This window comes from Chionomys nivalis, chromosome 11 (assembly GCF_950005125.1).
Source record: "Chionomys nivalis chromosome 11, mChiNiv1.1, whole genome shotgun sequence".
In the NCBI taxonomy this organism is placed as follows: domain Eukaryota; kingdom Metazoa; phylum Chordata; class Mammalia; order Rodentia; family Cricetidae; genus Chionomys; species Chionomys nivalis.
Genome location: NC_080096.1, coordinates 60,767,659 through 60,786,909, shown reverse-complemented (window position 1 = coordinate 60,786,909; position 19,251 = coordinate 60,767,659). Strand labels below are relative to the sequence as shown.

The 19,251-nt window shown below is 41.6% G+C and overlaps 1 protein-coding gene across 2 annotated transcripts in view; it reads right to left on the bottom strand.

Moving 5' to 3' along the window:
- The window catches only part of Bnc2 (basonuclin zinc finger protein 2), a 396,996-nt gene that overhangs the window by 8,860 nt on the left and 368,885 nt on the right, over positions 1-19,251 (bottom strand). For both annotated transcript variants that reach the window (XM_057784403.1, XM_057784404.1), the window contains one exon: positions 8,752-10,721. In XM_057784403.1, coding sequence (XP_057640386.1) covers positions 8,752-10,721 — 1,970 coding nt within the window. The remainder of the gene's footprint in view (positions 1-8,751; positions 10,722-19,251) is intronic.

Genomic DNA, 19,251 nt, shown 5'->3' with positions numbered 1-19,251 from the left:
AAGACTCCATCCTGCACAAGCATCTACATGATGTTTGCGAATTCCCTTGTAGTCACACCGGCATGGTTGGAAGTCCAGAATATTTCAGTAAAGAGTCGCTTCCTGCCACCAAACATTCTAGCCCAAACGTATGCTTGAGACCACCACTAACCTCGTAGAGCCTCCCGATGCACCGCTGTACAGGGCTGAACTTTTAAACTTCCTGGCAGACTAGCAACAAGAACGCAAAGTGGTCCACAGAACCACCGGGTTCTTGCTGTCCAAGGATCACTTTGGAGCAAGAAACATTAGTGCTGTCCCAGCCTGGCTCTTATATCTCATTTGAAACATCTCATTCCTCACCAACAAAGAAAATTTCAATAAAGTACTTTTACTGGCTTAACAACCTCAAGCTCCTGGGATTGTCAAAGTGCTAAGCCTTTTCCAAGGAGAGAAGAAATCAGCAGCTCAAATATAATTAACCTTCCATTCTCAATGCAAACTGCCACGCAAAGGAGCTCCGCGGTCTATTAGGGAAGTTATAATGGCCAACAGGCAGAAGCAAAATTGGTCAAAAAGTTGGCTGCTGCTGTCATATTTTTGGAATTATGATTAATGGTACTAATAATGTGGATGATTACTGATATGTGTATCTCCAGCAGTTTATCATATTGCTCTGGCTGCCTACATCCACAATAAACAGGATGCTATCATTTACCTCTTTATTGAAGGCAACCCCTCTCTTGAAGGAGCATATTCTAATTACTTCGTAATGTTTTATGTCTTAAACATTTTGCAGCTCTGGACCTTGCCAACTGCTTCATGTCTACCATTGATTAATTACTGAAGGTTTAATCAAAATTTAGAACCTAATGTAGTCATTTATGAGCGCACCACAGTGCCAAAGTAGTTAGGCTCTGCTCCCGAGTTTGGAGAGTATTCGGTTCAAAATCAAATCCCAGTCAGGCACGAAGATCCAAGAATTTCACCTTGGGTACTCTGAGGTTGCCAATTCCGTCTCTGCTGATGAATGGAAGGTAATCTAGCTATAGGTAAACAACAGTTTTACCTTCTCTCTCACCACTGGGCTCCCTCTTCCCCCGAATCCTCAAGCCCATAGAGTCACACTGCCTGCTGCTCTGGAGAAAAGGGGATGCTTCTGAACACCCATCACGAGAACATAGTTTTGAAGTGGTTAAACAAGTGAAAAATAATTTGCTGGGACAAATACATAAGTTTTTTTTTTTTTTAATGTGGATTTTTTTTTTTATGGTTCTGTCATACAACCATTCACCGTTGAAGTTAAGTGTTTTTTTAATACCATTACTGAACTGCTGAAATGGATGCTAATATAGCTTGGAGTGCTAATGTCAAGTCGTGGTAATAAAAAAGACAGACTGCTGAATGAAATAATTTCATGTAAAAAATAGAACAAAAGTGCTCTCTCTCCCTCTCTGCACTTTTATTGAATTGGGACTGACTGAGCCAATTGCTTTAGAAGTCTGTAAAACACAATTACTAGTGAGCGAAGTGACCCACCAGAGCCCCCTCAGTGACAGGGGGCACTAAAAAGGCAGCCGAGTTACAGCAGCTCCCTCAGCCCCATCACACAGCAGAGGCTTCCTTCCAAGGGCCTGTTGTTTGCTCAAAATCTATAGCTTGGCTTAGCAAAACTTGCAATTTCCCATCAGCGTGATGAAATAACTTCATCTATTGCTTTCTAAGATGGTCTCTTTTGGAAATGAAGGACCATCTGTGTTTTGGTCTTTCTGCTCAAGTGTTTTCATATATAAACACACATGTGCACCACTGGTGCTCTTACGGGGAAAGGTGGGCACGATTGAGTGCTCAGGCACAATTCAGATTTGTCTACGCCAGTCGAATGGAGCCATCCCTTACATATGTCTAGGTAGAGTCACGTGGCCTCTCTTCTCTGTCTTTCCTTTCCAAAGTGTAGTAAAAATTAGAGCAAGCAAGAAAAAGAATTAAGTTGGAAGTAGGTAACATTTTTCCCCTTAGTTAATAAAAGAGGCAATAAACTCTGCCAAGTAGTAGAGTTAAGATCACTAACACTTCAGCCTGACGGCATTTTACCAGGAATTTACAACTCTCCTTTTAATCCAAGCAGCTTGCATTAGGACATAAAATGTAGGTATTTTTTAAAGTATAGCTTTATGTGAAATGACTGAAGAAAAACTGTCTTTTCCGAAACTGTTCTCTCTTCCCCTGACTTGCTGTGCCTGCCTCTCAAACACACACAGCTTGGCACTCGGCAATCACAGTCACCACATCTCCTTTAAAATTTTAACATTGTAACTTTTTGGCAAGTGCAAACTTCTTTCATAGACTGCCGTATCCACCTAGTTGGAGGTCCTGAGAGTCTTATGGGGAAAACATTACACCATTTCCGAGTAGCCTTAGGAAGGAGAAAGGACAACAACTGTAGAGATCAGCCTCCATGGGAAGTCCAGCAGCAAAGTCTTTCATTGTCTTTGCAAACAAGAAACAATATTTAAAGCTAGAGAGCTGGTACTGGTTTTTCACCTAAGGGAGAAGGGAGCCCACCAGGGTTACATGTGAACAGAGGGAAGGAGCCCACCTGGGTCACACAGGTGAAGAGGGAGGGATCCCACCAGGGTCACACGGGTGAAGAGGGAGGGATCCCACCAGGGTCACACGGGTGAAGAGGGAGGGATCCCACCAGGGTCACACGGGTGAAGAGGGAGGGATCCCACCTGGGTCACACGGGTGAAGAGGGAGGGATCCCACCAGGGTCACACGGGTGAAGAGGGAGGGATCCCACCAGGGTCACACAGGTGAAGACAAAAGGATTCCACCAGGGTCACACAAATGAAGACGGAAGGCCAGTGGGGAGGATCCCACTGGGATTACAAGGGTGAACAGAGGAGAGGATCCCACCGGGGTTACAGGGTGAATGTTAATGTATGTGCATAGTCTCATGCCACCTTCCTACTGTAAGGATATCTGCAAACACAAGCATCTCAAATGATATTTCATATCAGCAAGACTCACAACTAGAAAGTCTATCAGGGGTATAATAGACTCTAATGAGCCAGAAACAGAAAGCTGGAAAATGACCCTTTCCAAGTTATACCATCATGAAACATAGTGCCTGGGAACTTATGGTGCACCTTCTCTGGTATTTGCCAGGAGTTTCCAGGCAGAGCTGGTAAGAAGAGAAGGCAACGATAAAGGCTGTTCACAAGCATTCTGTTTGTCACGGGGGCTCTACAGTCACGGGAGAGTCAATAGCAACTTCCCTCCACAGCATTTATAAAGCATCTTTGCACGTGCAAGGGCAAGTGTTTTGTTGGCCACTGGGCTGTCTCTGTGGCACACGGTTCTGAAGATGGTGGCGGGGAAGGCTGCTTGTGGAGGAGCGAAAGGTCAGCAGAGGTTTAAATGAGCTTGTCTTGCATCCAGCTGGGCCAGCAGGAGGTCATTAGGAAGATCCAAGGCTCACTTTAGGCTTGACAGAGTCTCTCCCCATGATACAAGGAGACCGTTTTGCTCATTGCTCTTCTTTCAGTATATAAAAAGAACCCCGGGGACAAGAATGACACCGAAGTTTATCTTACTACCAAAGTTTTGCTTGAGGAGGGCACAACCAGCAATTACTCAGGAGGGGGATTTACTTTGTTTGTTTGCTTTTGATGGAAAGTAATGGAGATAAGTACAAAAGGCCTATTGATCTGCTGGTTCTATTGTGAAACCAAACAGAGGAGCAGTAGGGAAACATCTCTTAGCCTTTAAAAGCCAGAGGACCCACACAACTTCACTCTATAAGGAGTTTTGGAAGCAGAGAATTGAAATCGGATTGGGCACAGTGTTGGGAATGAAGCAGTCATCTATGAAGAGACTCTCCTCTGAGGATTAGCACACTGTTTGACAGCTAATTACATTAGGGCACATACACTAATAGTTCCCTTGAATTGGTGCTAAGTGGCTCGTTTCTTGGAGGTATCGCCTGGTATTTATTGAAAAGCTCCGTCTATAAAAGTTCTCTATAAGTTTCCAAACATAGAGGATGATGGAAAAAATGGATGCTGCTTTGGTGAGAAGGTGAAAACAGGAGGCAGGTAGCATGTTTTCGCATCCTCACCTCTGCTGTTAATGTATGCAGTGGCTCATCAGAGTAGCTCATGTTAATTTATTCCTGCACACCTGTATAGGGCTGGAAGTCAGGTAATAAGACGAGCAGAAACTATACATCTCTGCTGTTTAGCTATGGCTACCCAGAGGCCTATACGCGAACAAATTTAGTTCTGGAGACATCAGCAGGTTTTAATAAACCAAATACAGATGTCTTACTCCATACAAATCAAGAAGTTTACATGTTTAAATCTGCACTGATTTAAGTGGTAATCAAAGAGAAGGCTCACACTTGGCACAAATGGTTGCCTCATATTTATTTATAAATCACCCTAGGCAGATATTATTTTGTTTTAAAATTTATTCATCTGGCTGAAACAACCTCCACACACCTTAAAGATCAGGAAGAGGCTCTTGCCTTCCTGATAAAATCTATGGCAGACTTTGGCAATTGCTGTGAGACAGTTACAAATGAAGAGGGTGAAGTTCACAAGGATGCTAACTTCTTTCTGTACACACCACCTAGTTTCTGAAGGTCTTCATTCTTAAATTTCCAATCACCAAAGCAAATACAAATAAAACAACACACTAGGAAATGATGAGGAAGGTTAGGGAAAGGACAGATATGGATTCAGCTGTCTGTTTGCTTCCTACTCCCCTTGAATTAAAAAAACAAACAAACAAACAAACAATGTATGGGTTTCTCTTCTGCATAGGTTAGTGGCCAGTGAACCCTCCTAAATATGAAGTAGTGTGGGAGGTCCTTCTGTCTGTGTGTTGCTTTTGTTGGTTAATGAATAAAGAAACTGCTTTGGCCTGTTGATAGGGCAGAACTTAGGTAGGCAGAGAAGATAGAACTGAATGCTGGGAGAGAGAAGGGTAGAGTAAGAGAGACACCATGGAGCTGCTGGAGACAGATGCTGGGAATTTTACCTGGTAAGCCACAGCCTTGTGGCAATACACAGATCAGTAGAAATGGGTTAAACTAATATGTAAGACTTAGCCAATAAGAAGCTAGGGCTAATGGGTCAAGGAATGTTTTAATTAATACAGTTTCTGTGTGGTTATTTCGGTTCTGGGTGGTGGGGATGAACAAGTGGCTCACTCGGTGCAATAATGAAGTCAGGATGAGAAAGTAGCACAGGTAAACTAAGGTTTGCGGAGTGTGACTAGTGTGCTTTTATGAATGCCGCAGCTCCAGTCCACATGGTTACAACTTCTTCCCAGGGAGTGTCTCATATGCATAGTTCCACACGTTCCCTGACAGAAGAATAACCCAGCAGCAGAAAAATCAAGGGATACGTAAGGAAAGAATCTGACAATCATCTCGGAGCATCAGAGCTCTTTACAAAGGAAATGCTCTACATTCACTTCAATCATTCAGAATAAAGGTCATTCTTACAACAGATGGTAATGAGGGGAAGCAGTCGTGCACATTAGCTTGCTCTTTGCCATTAATGTGGAATGGTCCTTCTGACTTCTGAATTGATCAAATACACCATTATTGGCAACTACAGAAGGACACCTTTGACAATGTTTCTGTCTGTTGTCATCCCTTGCATGTGTGTCTTTCTCTCACTGCCAAACCTAAAACATAGTACTTAGCGCTGTTTTTCTATCTCCATCCTACTAACATGCTCATCCAAGGACCGCAATGCACCCCCACTACATGCATACTCATCTCAGAAGCTGCTTCCAACTCCTATAAGATATTGCATTTTGGAGGACGAGGCAGCTTCATTGGCAAACAGGAGAAAGGAGAAAACGCAGGGTGTTCTAGGAGCCCTGCAAACTTCAGCTACCATGGGGATATTTTCCACACTGGAACTTTCTCTCGACTGCTTTATTTGTACAAGGAAGACACTGTGGAGTCAAGGATGGATGAAGTCAGGCCTCCTCATGTAGAAAGAAACAGTTTGGAGACAGAAGGTCTAAAGACAAAGGAGAGTGTCTTGGGAAGGTCTGTTGGCTAAAGAGAAAGGTAAGAAAGCTCGTCACAGTTTTAGTCCATCATTTGATTAAAGGAACAAAAGAGGAACACAGGCTTTCTGAGTTTGTGTAGTAGTAAAGAGAAGAGTCGAAACAGATCACAGATGAGACTTCAGAGTCCCTGTGCACAAGGAGGCACAACCACTGGCTGACAGTCATTGATGAAATGATTACGTCTGAGAGGGAAATCTAATTATGTTCCCAAGACCACTGTGCAGAGATTCGGGAAGACGCTGGCAATTCAATGGCATCACTGTGTCTTGGTATTCTGGTGCCAGTTAGTCACACATCACTGTGTCAATTCAAGTCATCATCTCAACAGGATGGATATTTTCCTTTGGCAAAAAAATAAAGGCCCAACTTTTTATTTTTTTTATTTTATTTTTTTTTTTAAGGATTTAGCTTGGGATAAAAAAAAATCTGTGTGGTTTTTAGAAAGGCAAATTTGAAGAATAAAAATTCACTTTATCTTTTTTCAATTTCTATTTTGTCATTTATCACATGACAAACTCTAAAATGAAAAAGACTAGATATGGTATACTATTTCACCCTCAACAATGTATCCACTGTCTTTTGAAACAGCCTGTCTGTGCTCTCCTGTACTTGGAAGATCACTGGTCTAACTTCTGTGTAGCTGGCACTGGCTAATCTCCCAAGTCTTTACAATAAAAATGGCAACAAAAATATCCCTTTTCTGTCAGCAAGCACTTCCCCAGAGACAAACGAATTCTGTCTCAGCAGCACCTCTCTTTGTGTCTGGACACAGACACAGCAGCTCTTAGTGTGTTCTAGCGTTCAGTACCGACTGTGCATTCGTGAAAGCTCCAGGCTCGGATGCTTCCCCTTTGCTATTTATTCCAGGGTTATGAACTGTGATGTTTTCAGCAAACGAAAATGTGAAAGGAATTCATGCAAATAAGTTTAAAATGTTGGCTTGTCTTCAAATACTCCATTTTCATAAATATTTCATGAAAGTTTTCACAAGTCTTTTATAATTGTTAAAAAATTTCAATGAAATTTTTTTCAATGCATTAACCTCATCATCACTAATATACTGTTTGTAATCCAAAAGAATTATTCCAAAAAAGGGATGGGGGTGGGACTACATTTATTAATCATAGTATAAGTATCTTATCTGGTATTTTCTGGGACTGTCAATAAGAATTTAGAACTGAATATAATGGTAACACAAGAATCCTTTTTTTTTTTTAAATGGAGCCAAGATAGTGGAGAAAAACATCATTAAAAGAATAGGACTTGGCTCCTTCCGTGTGAGTAAAAAGAAAGACAATATGTATATCCATTAAAAGGGGTGGATCTTACATATGTGAACATGCTGCAGAGACAAGTCACTGCTTTGTGGTGATGCTTGTTCTTTTTAACTCAAGACAGTGTATAAGTGCACAGCTCAGACTGGAGTCAAACTGGCTATTCCCCGCTCTCCCAAGTGTCCTGCCACAGCAGTCCCAGTGGCCTGTCACCACCTTCTGCTTTGTCAAAGACCTCTATCCAACTAATAAACACCAGAGGAAGGTGGAAGATCTTTGGAAACTTCATTCATTGTTTTCTACATATATTTTAAACTGTGAAAGAAAATTTTGTCTGAAAATATTAAAAAGGTTAGTGTGGAACCAAAACACACATCCCTTGAAGGAGGAAGGATGGTGACCTGGGCTGGGGTACTATGAAGAAAACAAACTTGCTCCAAGGCTCATCTTCCATAGGAGACAGATCATCATCTTGTCCCACCACTGAATGGCCACCCTGACATTCCATTCATATTGTAAGAGGATTAATAAAGAATATGGTAGGTTTAGGGTCAGATGCTTCTGCTTACGTCCCATGGTTTCAGAACTACAGACACAAAACTAGAGAGCTAATGCAATCTGAGGGCTGTCCTCAGAGAATTCTAACTGATCTAAAGCATTTACTTAGGCATGTCCCCCTTTGTGGTGAAGTTCCATGGCAGATTAGATTTTAGGGATGTGATCAAAGACACCATGGAGTTAAAATCAAGAAACCCACACAACCATCCTCTTTCCCATATCAACAATTACTTTGACCTCATTGTCTTCTGATAGCTTGATGATTCTTAAGGAACTGAAGGACATACTAAATATTCATGTAAGGAATGATAATATTTCTGGTTATACCTACGGAAATGCAGGCTGTCTCGATGTCCTGGACCTACGGTTCTTTCCATCCATAAATTTCTGTTTCTATATTGGATAAATATGTGTGTATGAAGATAATTTATTGGTTTAATTAAAAGCCACAAGGCACAGCAGAAGTATATATATATTTATGATATATATCTCATATGTATATGATCGAAGCTGTGGCTTCTAAGGAAAGGTTCACAGGGAGGCAAGGAATTGTGTACTGTTAACTTATTCACACCTAGATGCATGGAAACATACATGTACACACACATATACACATACACAGAGGAAAATGGCGTGCATTACTAGGTAAGATGACATGAGATTCTGCATGCTTAATCACAACAAGCACTGACTGCATAAATGCTTCATGAATATGGCAGCTTAGTGATCATGTGGTCAATACGGGCAATCCTTACAGTGCATCAAAACATCTAACTTTTAAGTCCACTATGACTGACTCTGTACCCCCACCCTCAGCAGGAGCAGCCAATGGAGATTTACTGACCTGTCTCTGCTTCGTCGAGAGGGGAAGGCAGCATTGCAGCCAGCCACTGTGCAGACATGCATCTCTTTTAAGTGAACGTTCCTGTAGTGAAGCTTCACACTGTAGGAGCTTTTGAAGCTCTTCTTGCACACATAACAGATTTTGGGGTCTGGACTAGAACACAGGTCACCTTCCGGGGAGAATTTTTGAGGGCTTCCATAATTCAGAGACGATGCGAAACTTTCATGCAAGGCAGCCATGCTGGCCCCCCCGCCATTGTACAGTCCATACTGGCTCATGTAAAACATGTCGTAAGTGGGGTCTGTGAATTCTTCCTTTACCTTGATGACGTCCTGGTGAGACGGCTCGCTATGGTTCTCATCAGGCCTCTCGCTGTTCATCAGGACTTTTTCGTTCACCTCACTGTGAATGTGCTCATCCCCTTCCATGGATTCCTCACCAAGTTTAGGCTCTGAAGACTCAGACTCATTCTCATAGTCCCGCTCGGGCTCCTGGTCCTCAGATGTCATACTGTCAGCCCTTCTTATTTCAGTTCTTGAAATGCACCGGGTCCTACTATGCTTAGAGAAGTCCTTCACAGACATGCCTGGGCTCATCTCCTCTTGGGAATGACAATGATTGTCATGGCTCATGTCATTGACCACAGTTCCACCATCATTAGGGTCATCATCTTCGTCATCAAACTCGTCAGCTGTATCAATGATCTCCTTCTCAATTTTTACAGGCATGCTTGACTTCCTAGGCTTTTTCTTAGGTGCCAGGTCAGCACTGGGCTCATGAGTGCCCATCATCACTGCTGGCACTATTGGCTCAGAGGGTGGAGGAGGGTGCTGCTCTATGGGACCACTGGTAGGGATGATGGGACTGGTTGGGAGGGAAGTTGGAGGACTCACCATTTCCCCTGGAGTAAGTAAACTTCTATAAAAAGGAGGAACTGGTTGTACAGTCTTTAGCCCAGAAAATACCAACTGGCTAGGGAGAGGGTTCTGTAAGACGGGGTCAAGTGGAGGAGTGGTAAAACCCATTGGGGGCCGGCCAGGGCTCGTGAGTGTAAGATTTGATTTTGTACTAGCTATGACTGGAGTGGCAGCCCCTGACGTAGCCCGAATCAAATCTTTGTCTCGGTTATTCCTTAGCATAGGCATGTGAAGGCGGGGGTTGGGATTTGCACTGTGGCGATTCCGGCTTCGAAGGGAACTGAAGACCATGTTGCAACCTTCAATGGTACATCGATGTTTAATCTTCAGGTGAACAGCATTATAGTGAATTTTGAGCGTACCTTTGTCATAGAAAGTCTTCCCACACGCATTACAGAACACTCTTCCTTTCCTCGAGGCTGACCCCATTCTTCTCATACGATGAATCCGGAAGGAGCTTTTTGGGTGTTCAGTTTTGCTTAGGTCACTGACTGGGGCAGAATTCTGAATGGGGGAGACGCATGCTGGCTCGGTTTTAGGCTCCACGTTAGTGATGCTCGTCAGGGCATTTCTATTGGGTGTCTGGTCACTCTTATAAGGTGTGGGGGATACTTCCGACTCACTGCTCTCATTGTATTCGTTTTGAGTTGAAATGCTGGGTTCCCGCAACCTCAGTCCAGGCTGCTCTAACAGCAGCCCATTGGGAGGCAACCCTAACAGCGGGGCTGAGACGGGGTTTATATACTGGAAGGGAAGCAGAAATGCAAGGCTGTTTGGTATGTTTTCAAAATGATGGATGCTGGAAGGATTGCTGTTCTCTAAGTGAGCAAGGAGGCTGGGGCTCCGGGTGCGATTATTGCTCTCGATGAAAGTCCGTATGTCCGAGTCTGTCTTTGAAGATGGTACGGCCACAGCTTGCCCTTCTTTCTCCTGAATTGCCATCAGCTCCACAATGGATTTGGTTTCTCCAAACCGCAGAAACTGCTGAAGGGTGATGATTTCCTCTTCTCGAGACATGATGGCCCAGCGGTCCAGAACTTTGCCGGCAGCGTCCTACAGGCCACATCAAAGAAACAACAAAGACAAATAAAAAAAAACTTATTGATTGTGCATAATTATTCAATGTAACTGAAGGTGCTCTGGCAGCTTATGCAACGGAGAGCAAGAAGAGAAAATGGCATGCGAGCAGTGTTAATAAAAGTTAATATACAAAGCAAACTTTCTGCTATGCCAATGCAGCAATTACAGTCACAGCTATAGAAACAGATTGGGTTTAATAATGTCAAGGCAAACAAAATGTGGACCACTGGAGCTCTGTGATCTAAAATGCCTTCAGTACTGCCATTTTAACACCAATGATCTATATACTATGCAACTCTTTAGCATATATTAGTGTAAGATGTGAACTCTTGCTGTGCAACCTAGTATAAATGCAAAAAAAATTGGACCCTAATCTTTGTTAAATAATGACACCATAGGAAAGAATCAAGTGCAGTTCATGAAACGTCCTTCTCAAGTCAAGCAGACATGACGCTAGACTCAGTGGTGGAAATTCCTTTAAATGGGAGTTATGTGGCTTCTGGAATAGTTAAAAAAATAGAAATGAGTAAAACAGCATTTCCCCCTCAAAAGTCCATCACTCCACTGCATACTGTCTTTTTAAAAAGGCTGTATTTTTATGCTGGCTAAGAATAGGCAATTTCATGAGGTGGAGTAAAGGAAACATCACTTGTGAAAGGTACCTTTCCTCTTCTTGAAAACTGGCTGTAACCCAGCCATTTAAAGCTTGACGTACATTTAAAGTATATGACATCTTAGGATTTTGTTGAAAGGACAGGAATAGATATACCTGAAAAGTAAGCACGTGAGGATTTCAGATAGAATACACGTGAAACGTTGTCTCTCGGCATCCTCCTCCGAGAGCAAAGGGGTTCCACAGAGACGACACATCAGCCATCATCAGACTACGTGTTGTTAAATATACATTAAAAAGCATTTCACACTTTCATTTTTGCTAGTAACTATGAGATTGCCTGGAGGTAGGACTTAAGAATCCTGCAACGTAATGTCAGACAATCCATTATAGCATGGGTTGAGAGAAATCTATTCAAACAGCTGAACAATGACTGTGTGAATTTTTTTTTTTTAAGGCATCATTTCTTAGAACCCACAGGATCAGGGATTGTTGTAGCCTTCTGTGTATGAGACTTGCTCCAACTCTGACCATCAAGTTAAGAACGTACAAAACCTAGAAAACCAAAATGGTGCTGGGGGAGTTGGGCAAGAGGTTCGGCTACAGGAGACTAGTTAGCATGTGTGCGGCCTTGGGTTCAAAACCAAATCAAACTTAAAAATGACTTACTTACTGGGTACAAAGACAAAAATCCTAACTTTACACTGGAGCAAGCTAATAGATGCTGCATTGAGAGAGGGATCAAAGTTAACCCCAGGGGAGGGAGGCACAGGCCATCTTGTACTCTTGATGACACATGATGATTGGGAAGGGCAGTCTTGAAAACATTTTCCCTTCAACGCAATCATGAGGAAGGATCAGGAAAACCAAAGCTGAGGGGCAGTCTATAACATACTGGATAAAACTCTTCAAAGTACAACAGTTAGAGGGCAGGCGCTGAAGATATAATTGTGTGGTGCTGGGGATATTAGATCAGAAAAGACATATTAGCGGGAAAAGTAGCAGAACGTGTAGAAAGACGCTAGATTTTTTTTTTTTTTTTTTTTTGGTTTTTCGAGACAGGGTTTCTCTGTGGCTTTGGAGCCTGTCCTGGAACTAGCTCTGTAGACCAGGCTGGTCTCGAACTCACAGAGATTCACCTGCCTCTGCCTCCCAAGTGCTGGGATTAAAGGCGTGCGCTACCACCGCCCGGCAAGACGCTAGATTTGATAACAGTACCATATCAATCTTGATTCCTTTGTTTCAACAACTGTGCTATGATTACACAAGATGTTACTCTAGGGAAGAGGGTGAGGATAAAGGAATCCTCACTGTTTTTGCGATGGAAAAGTCTATCCTCAGCCTTGGGATATGAACTTCCCTCTAGACCACTCACGTTCTTAACCATCACCGCTAGTGTGAGTGAGGACATAGCCAGCAGTGATCTGAATTTCGTTTTAAAAGCTGCTTGGATAGATTATACCATTCCTCAAATCAGTTTATAGAGTCAGCATGCGTTGGCTGTGCATTCCTATGAAAGCTACAAAATTCTTGCCCTCTCTCCATCATATAGAAACAATTGCCTTTAAGACGAAATGTTCTTAGACTCCCTGTTTAAAGCAAGCATAGTTTGGCATGGGTAGCTAGGAACTTCAGAAGATTCTGGAGTGCTGAAATAGCTACCAGACAACGGTCACTGGTAACTACTGATCTTAGTTAGAGCCTTGTTTCTGGAAAGTGGGGAACAGAAGAAAATGTTGGCGCTGTAGGAATGTAAAAAAGCAAATTGTGATTTGATATACACTATTTCATTGACAGCACCACCCCCGCTCCATGCCACCACGATAGAATCCAGAGTATGGGGAACGTTAAACAAATAAGAAATCAGAAGCGACGTGTAATACAACTCGTGAAGGTCCCAAGAAGCCCTCTTCGAGTGTAAGGCTGTGATGCTTCAGCTCTCTGGCTGCCCCCACAGGACTCCCTGACACCACTCGGTGATACACCACAGTGAGGACACTGATGACAATGGTGGTTTCAGGGCAAGGATTTTTCTAGAACTATGTGCTGCCCTCTTGCTATCAGCCAGCTCTTGGGATTGCTCATTTCTGTTAAGCTGAACCCCAGTCTGAGCAGCAAGTATAGTCGTGCTTCCTCCAGGCTCTGTCCAGGCATCCTGAACATAAAACTATAGGTCAACTCACATGCACCTTAAGATCACAGCCTATGGAGTTCAACAAGCCATAGAAACCACAGCAACCAATAGGAGCCATCATGAAATCCACCATCATCTCATTCCCCATTTTTCCATCTCCCTCTTCTCATGGTACACAGTATCCTATGTGTTTTTTTTTTCTCCTGGCTGCCAAAACACCTGCTGTTTCTTATAAAACCACCACCTGTTAGAAGCTTGTTAGTATTGAGTAGCTACCACTGAGATATGAGAGGCTATGACATTAAAGCTATTTAATTTAGGTTAAAAAATTCCAGGTAAGAAAGATTCAGATCTTTGCTATTGAAACACACACACACACACACACACACACACACACCCCACAAAAGTGTTTTATCTGTTAAGTTAAATGCAAGGTATAAAGACATCATAACAACATGTCTGCTAATGAATACACTGAAGAAAGCACAAATTTCTGGAGTCCAATATCAGGGTACCCTCTGGATCCTACCAATATGAAGGCTCAGGAGTTCCTTCCCAAGAGGTTTTCATTCATTTGATCACATTAGCCAATAACTATCACATTTGTAAATGAAAAAAACCTCCAAAAAGAGAAAACAAAGGAATAAGGAGTCCACACGCTCTTTGCTAAGAACGGCTTAGTTTGAATGTATTTATGGGATAAGCTAGTTCAAGGGAACAAGAAACCATCAGAGGTAATGAACAAAGTATTTACTGAAGATCCCTGTGACAGAAGTCCTCACTGTTTAGTTCAGTGACGCTCACAAACTGACTGAAACTAGAATGCGTTATAATCATTTAGGTGACCTGCTTGAAGGCTTTGTGACCAATCAAAAGCAGAACAAAACAACAGCAAAAACACACCAACAAATAAACACCAAGTAATTTACCGCAGCCATGAACCATTTGGAAACTTTTAGGGCAATCTGATTCTACCACAATAACTACAGGCAAAGAAATTCTTAGTAATTCATTTTTTATTATATTAAATGTTGATTAATGATTGATAAGGGAAACAAATTTAGGCTACTGTAGTTTTTGAGAAGTAAAGGTGATCAAATAAACGTCATCAAGTGAACAAATTATTAGATATGACCATGGAATGAGTACTAGCAAAGCAAAATTCCAGTTTTGTAGACATATGAGAATCATGACCTCACTGACAAACCCATAACACCAGGACATATATGTATAATATACATATAATATGTACATATTAAGGTCTAATATAAAACTGGACTCCTGACTTCCTCTCTAGTTGATGAATCAATTCCTTTAGGCTTTTTGTAACCAGAGTTCACTGACCTCCAACCCATTATTTTGGGAAATGATATCTGCAAAATGACAATAATATGATTTGCACTGTTCAGTTAAATGTAAGGTATTATTGTAACTATGAGTTTCCTGTAAATAACCGGATCTACTATTAATTTTTAAAGTTGAGAAACAACAAGTAGTTGAGAATTAAAAATCTGTTCTATCAGGTTCAGAAAAAGTCTAAAACACATAAAACACTAACATCTAACCATATTATATGAAAAGGCATCCTATCATTTCACCAGAATCGTCATATTTCTTACAGAAATCTGTCTGATCTTAAGTAACTTGGGAGAGTGTTTGTTTAGCTGGTTGGTTTTTTGTGATGAGGATTAAAACCAGGGCATCGAGTAAACTAAGCAAGTGCCCTACACCTGAAATACACGCCCGGCCCGGAGAGCCTGCTTTTAAACACTGTTTTTAGCTGTCACAGTTTCAATGGTTCACACTGACCCTGTCCAGAAGGCCTCTCAAAAGACTTGTGGCTTCAAGATAGCGTAAGAGGTTGGCTGGTTAATCTCATCTGGGGAGAGGGACAATAGAGAAGGAAAAGCTGTAATAAGACAGAAGAAAGACCAGCAAAGTGGTGTTGGGGTGGACTACCAAGTGATCTCAAGATCAGAATAAGAATGAGCTCACGTGCGTTCTCAGCAGGCCACTAACCGTGTCATAGCACAGAGGACAGGGAACTTACGTTGTACATGGAAGACTATAAACGATACCAAATACAGCACACACTGAAAGCATGTAAGAGGAAAGCAATACCGAGGAAGAAATCAGGAAAAGATCAAATTCACTGAAGTCTTAAAAAAAAAAAATCCCAGAAAAAGTTCTAACCAAAAAAGTAGAAGACTTATAGAACACAAACTAAGACTGAAGACATTGAAGAAGATACCAGAGATGGAAAGACCTTCCATGTTCATAGGTTGGTAGGATAAATGCTATAAAAATGAGCACCTTGCAAAAAGCAGTCTACAGAATCATTGCAATCTCCATCAAAATTTCATTGCCATTTTAAAAAGAAATTGTAAACAATCCTAAAATTCATATGGAAGCACAAAGGATACAGATAAAGCAGTCCCAAACAATCCAAATACTGCTGGGGCTACCACCATTCCTGACTTCAAGCTATACTAGAGTGCCACAGTAGTAACCATCCCTAGCAATCAGAAAAATGAAGAGTCCACCTTACGCCAGGCAGAATGGTCAGGATTAAGGAAACAAGACAATGAGGCAGGCGGATCTCTGTGAGTTCGAGACCAGCCTAGTCTACAAGAGCTAGTTCCAGGACAGGCTCCAAAACCACAGAGAAACCCTGTCTCGAAAAACAAAAAACAAACAAAAGAGAGTAAAAAAGGAAACAAGACAAGTGCTGGCAAGGATGTTGGGAATAGGGACCCTTATATTCCTGCTGGCGAGAATGCAAATTGGTGCAGCCCATTGTAGAAATCAGCGAGCTTCACCCCCCCGCCAGAAAATTAGAACTAGAGCTTCCCACACAACTCACATCAACCACTTCGGGGCAACCCCAGAAGTCTCATTCCATACTGTAGAGACACAAGCTCATCCATGTTAATAGGTGCTCTATCCAAAACAGGTAGGGCATGTTAGGACATGGAAACAGCCTGGACACAGTATCAAAGCAGCACGCAAATCTGTATCTCTCTACTCTTAGATTAGTGTAGTTCTCAGAGGTTATCAGAGGAATATCTTTGTCCAGTCGATGCGTGTGTTGGGGTGGAGAGAGCTTGTGGTATTAATGCAAATATTCACAACTGCTCAAATACGGAGAATATGTGACTATAGAATACACAGTTAAAACTGAAAATCTTTATCACGCTCCTTCCAAAAGCCCAGGGACCACTGTGGAAGAGGAGATGGAAAGACTGCGTGAGGCAAAAGTCAGAGTGGGCTGAAGAGAAACAGTCTTTGGGCCTTGACAGACCCCTGTACTCACAGCGGCTGTTTGGCTTCATCAGACCTGCACATGATCAAGCCAGTCAGCTTTCCAGCAGGGAGCTGCCAGAGGGACTCCTGAATCCCCAGCTGAGGAGCAAGGGACAGCTAATGGCTTCTGGGTGAGGAAGAGTCAGTTTTCTTTAATGGCCTGGCTTCTTATAGGCCGACCATCGTTTAGTGGATGGCCCCACACCAAGAAGGGCATGTACAACACAAATTGGAGCTGACGGGCCACTGAACTTAATAAAACAGACCCGAAGCTGGGGAGGGCCTCAGGAGGTGAGAGTAGACCAGGGAGGTATTAAGGGAGGAGTGGTAATGAATTGGATCAAAATACATTGCATGAAATTCTAAGATAATTCATAAAATATTTTTATATTAAGCACATAATTTAAGGACATTCACTCTAATAATAGAAAAGAAAAACGTAGAAATTTTCAAATTAACGTCATAAAAGAAAACCCTCTAATGGTTAATCTAAAAACTAAAAATATTTCCTGTTCTATAAGTTCAGATTTTAAAGTTAAATGACACCAAACTCTAACAGCTCCTGACAACCTAAAACAGAACTGGAAGTTATGAGATTGTTTTGATTTCATGTCCAGATATCTATAACACGCTTTATTAGAAGAGGTCATCGTGGCTACACTGACATTGGCTTTCATGACCAGCTTCCTATGGAGAGTTTATGTTTGTTTTCTTTCAGGTTAACACAGCATCAAGGCAAGAGACATGGCTCAGATAAAAGGTAGAGAAATTATGAAATTTCAAGCCCACTTAAGTTTAAGTACTCAGGTCAAATTAAACAGTGATCGCTAAATTAAAAATCAATGAGACAATACCACGTACAACTTACATCACGTATTTTGTGACATTTTCTAGACGTCCAGGTCTTAAAAGCAAACAAGTTATGGGACAGAAGCACAATGGAATACTATTGGGCAATACAAAGTAATACATTTTATATACACTGTGCCATAGGTAACTTTGCAAAACACTGTTCCTGTATGTATCCTGAATGGATACAACATTCTCACAACCCAATGAGAATTCAGAGAAAGCAAGATTACCGTAACAGTCTGCTGGTTATGGTTACCAGAGGCCGAAGTCGGGAAGGAAACTGACTACTCTCTGAGGTGATGATTACGTTTTGTCATAAGTGTCTGTACAGATGTATACTTAGGTAAATCTTACTGTTTTTAAAGTATACCTTGGTGAACTTAATTCTGAAGTTAAATTACATAAATTGTATAACATCCAACACTTACAAATTTCTGTCTCCTAAATTATACTGTGAGTATAATACAAGCGTGCATATCCCTAATCTCTATTAGTAAGCTATGTACAAGGCAATCTGTGATATGAGGACTAAACATTAAAATTTCTACTCAGTTTGTACCAACAAAGACAATTTTTGTTAACATTCTAGACATGAACTTACAATGATATAACACTAATTTCTAGACCTATTTCTGTTGTATATGTGTGTTTATGTCTGGGTATATGTGAGCCTCAGCATACATATAGTTCAGAGGAGAACTAACAGGAGTTTGTTCTCTTTTTTCCACCAGGTAAGTTCTGGGGATGGAACTTAGGTCTTCAAGGCTTGGTGGCAAGTGCCTTTACCTACTGAGCTATCCTACTGATGTTCAAGCATGAATTTAGGACATTCTATTTATGTCAGGTTAAACACTCTACATATTTTTATTAATGGGAATATACTCATATGCTTTGGAGGCTTCTGGTCACAGAGCTAATAGCAGAGTGTGTAGAGGAATTAAGCGCGCATACCATACACTGAGATATCGATACACTCTTTTACTTCTTCCCTCTTTTCTTCAAGCTGGCCTTGTCCTTAGAAAGACATGTCTCAGAATACAACCAGGAATTAGAAATATATCAATCTGGATTCGCAAGTGGAGAATTTGGTGAGTTCATATCATTATCTAAAATGAACCAAACAGGGTAATGCCATCAACTTTACAGATGGAGGTAGGTTGGTGTCCTAGCTAGGGTTTCTTTTTTATTGTTTTTTATTGAACTATACATTTTGCTCTGCTTCCCTCCCTTCTTCTTACCTCTCCTTCTGCCCTCTCCCATACATCCCATGCTCTCAATTTACTCAGGAGAGCTCATCTTTTTCTACTTCCCATGTAGATTAGAGCTACGTACTTCTCTCTTAGGGTTCTCATTGCTGTCTAGGTTCCCTGGGATTGTGATTTGTAGGCTGGTTTTCTTTTCTTTTATGTTTAAAAAACACTTATGAGTAAGGACATATGATAATGTCTTTCTGGGTCTAGTTACCTCACTCAATATGATGTTTTCTAGCTCTATCCATTTGCCTGCAAATTTCAAGATGTCATTTTTTTCTGCTGTGTAGTACTCCATTGTGTAAATGTACCACATTTTCCTTATCCATTCTTTGGTAGAGGGGCATTTAG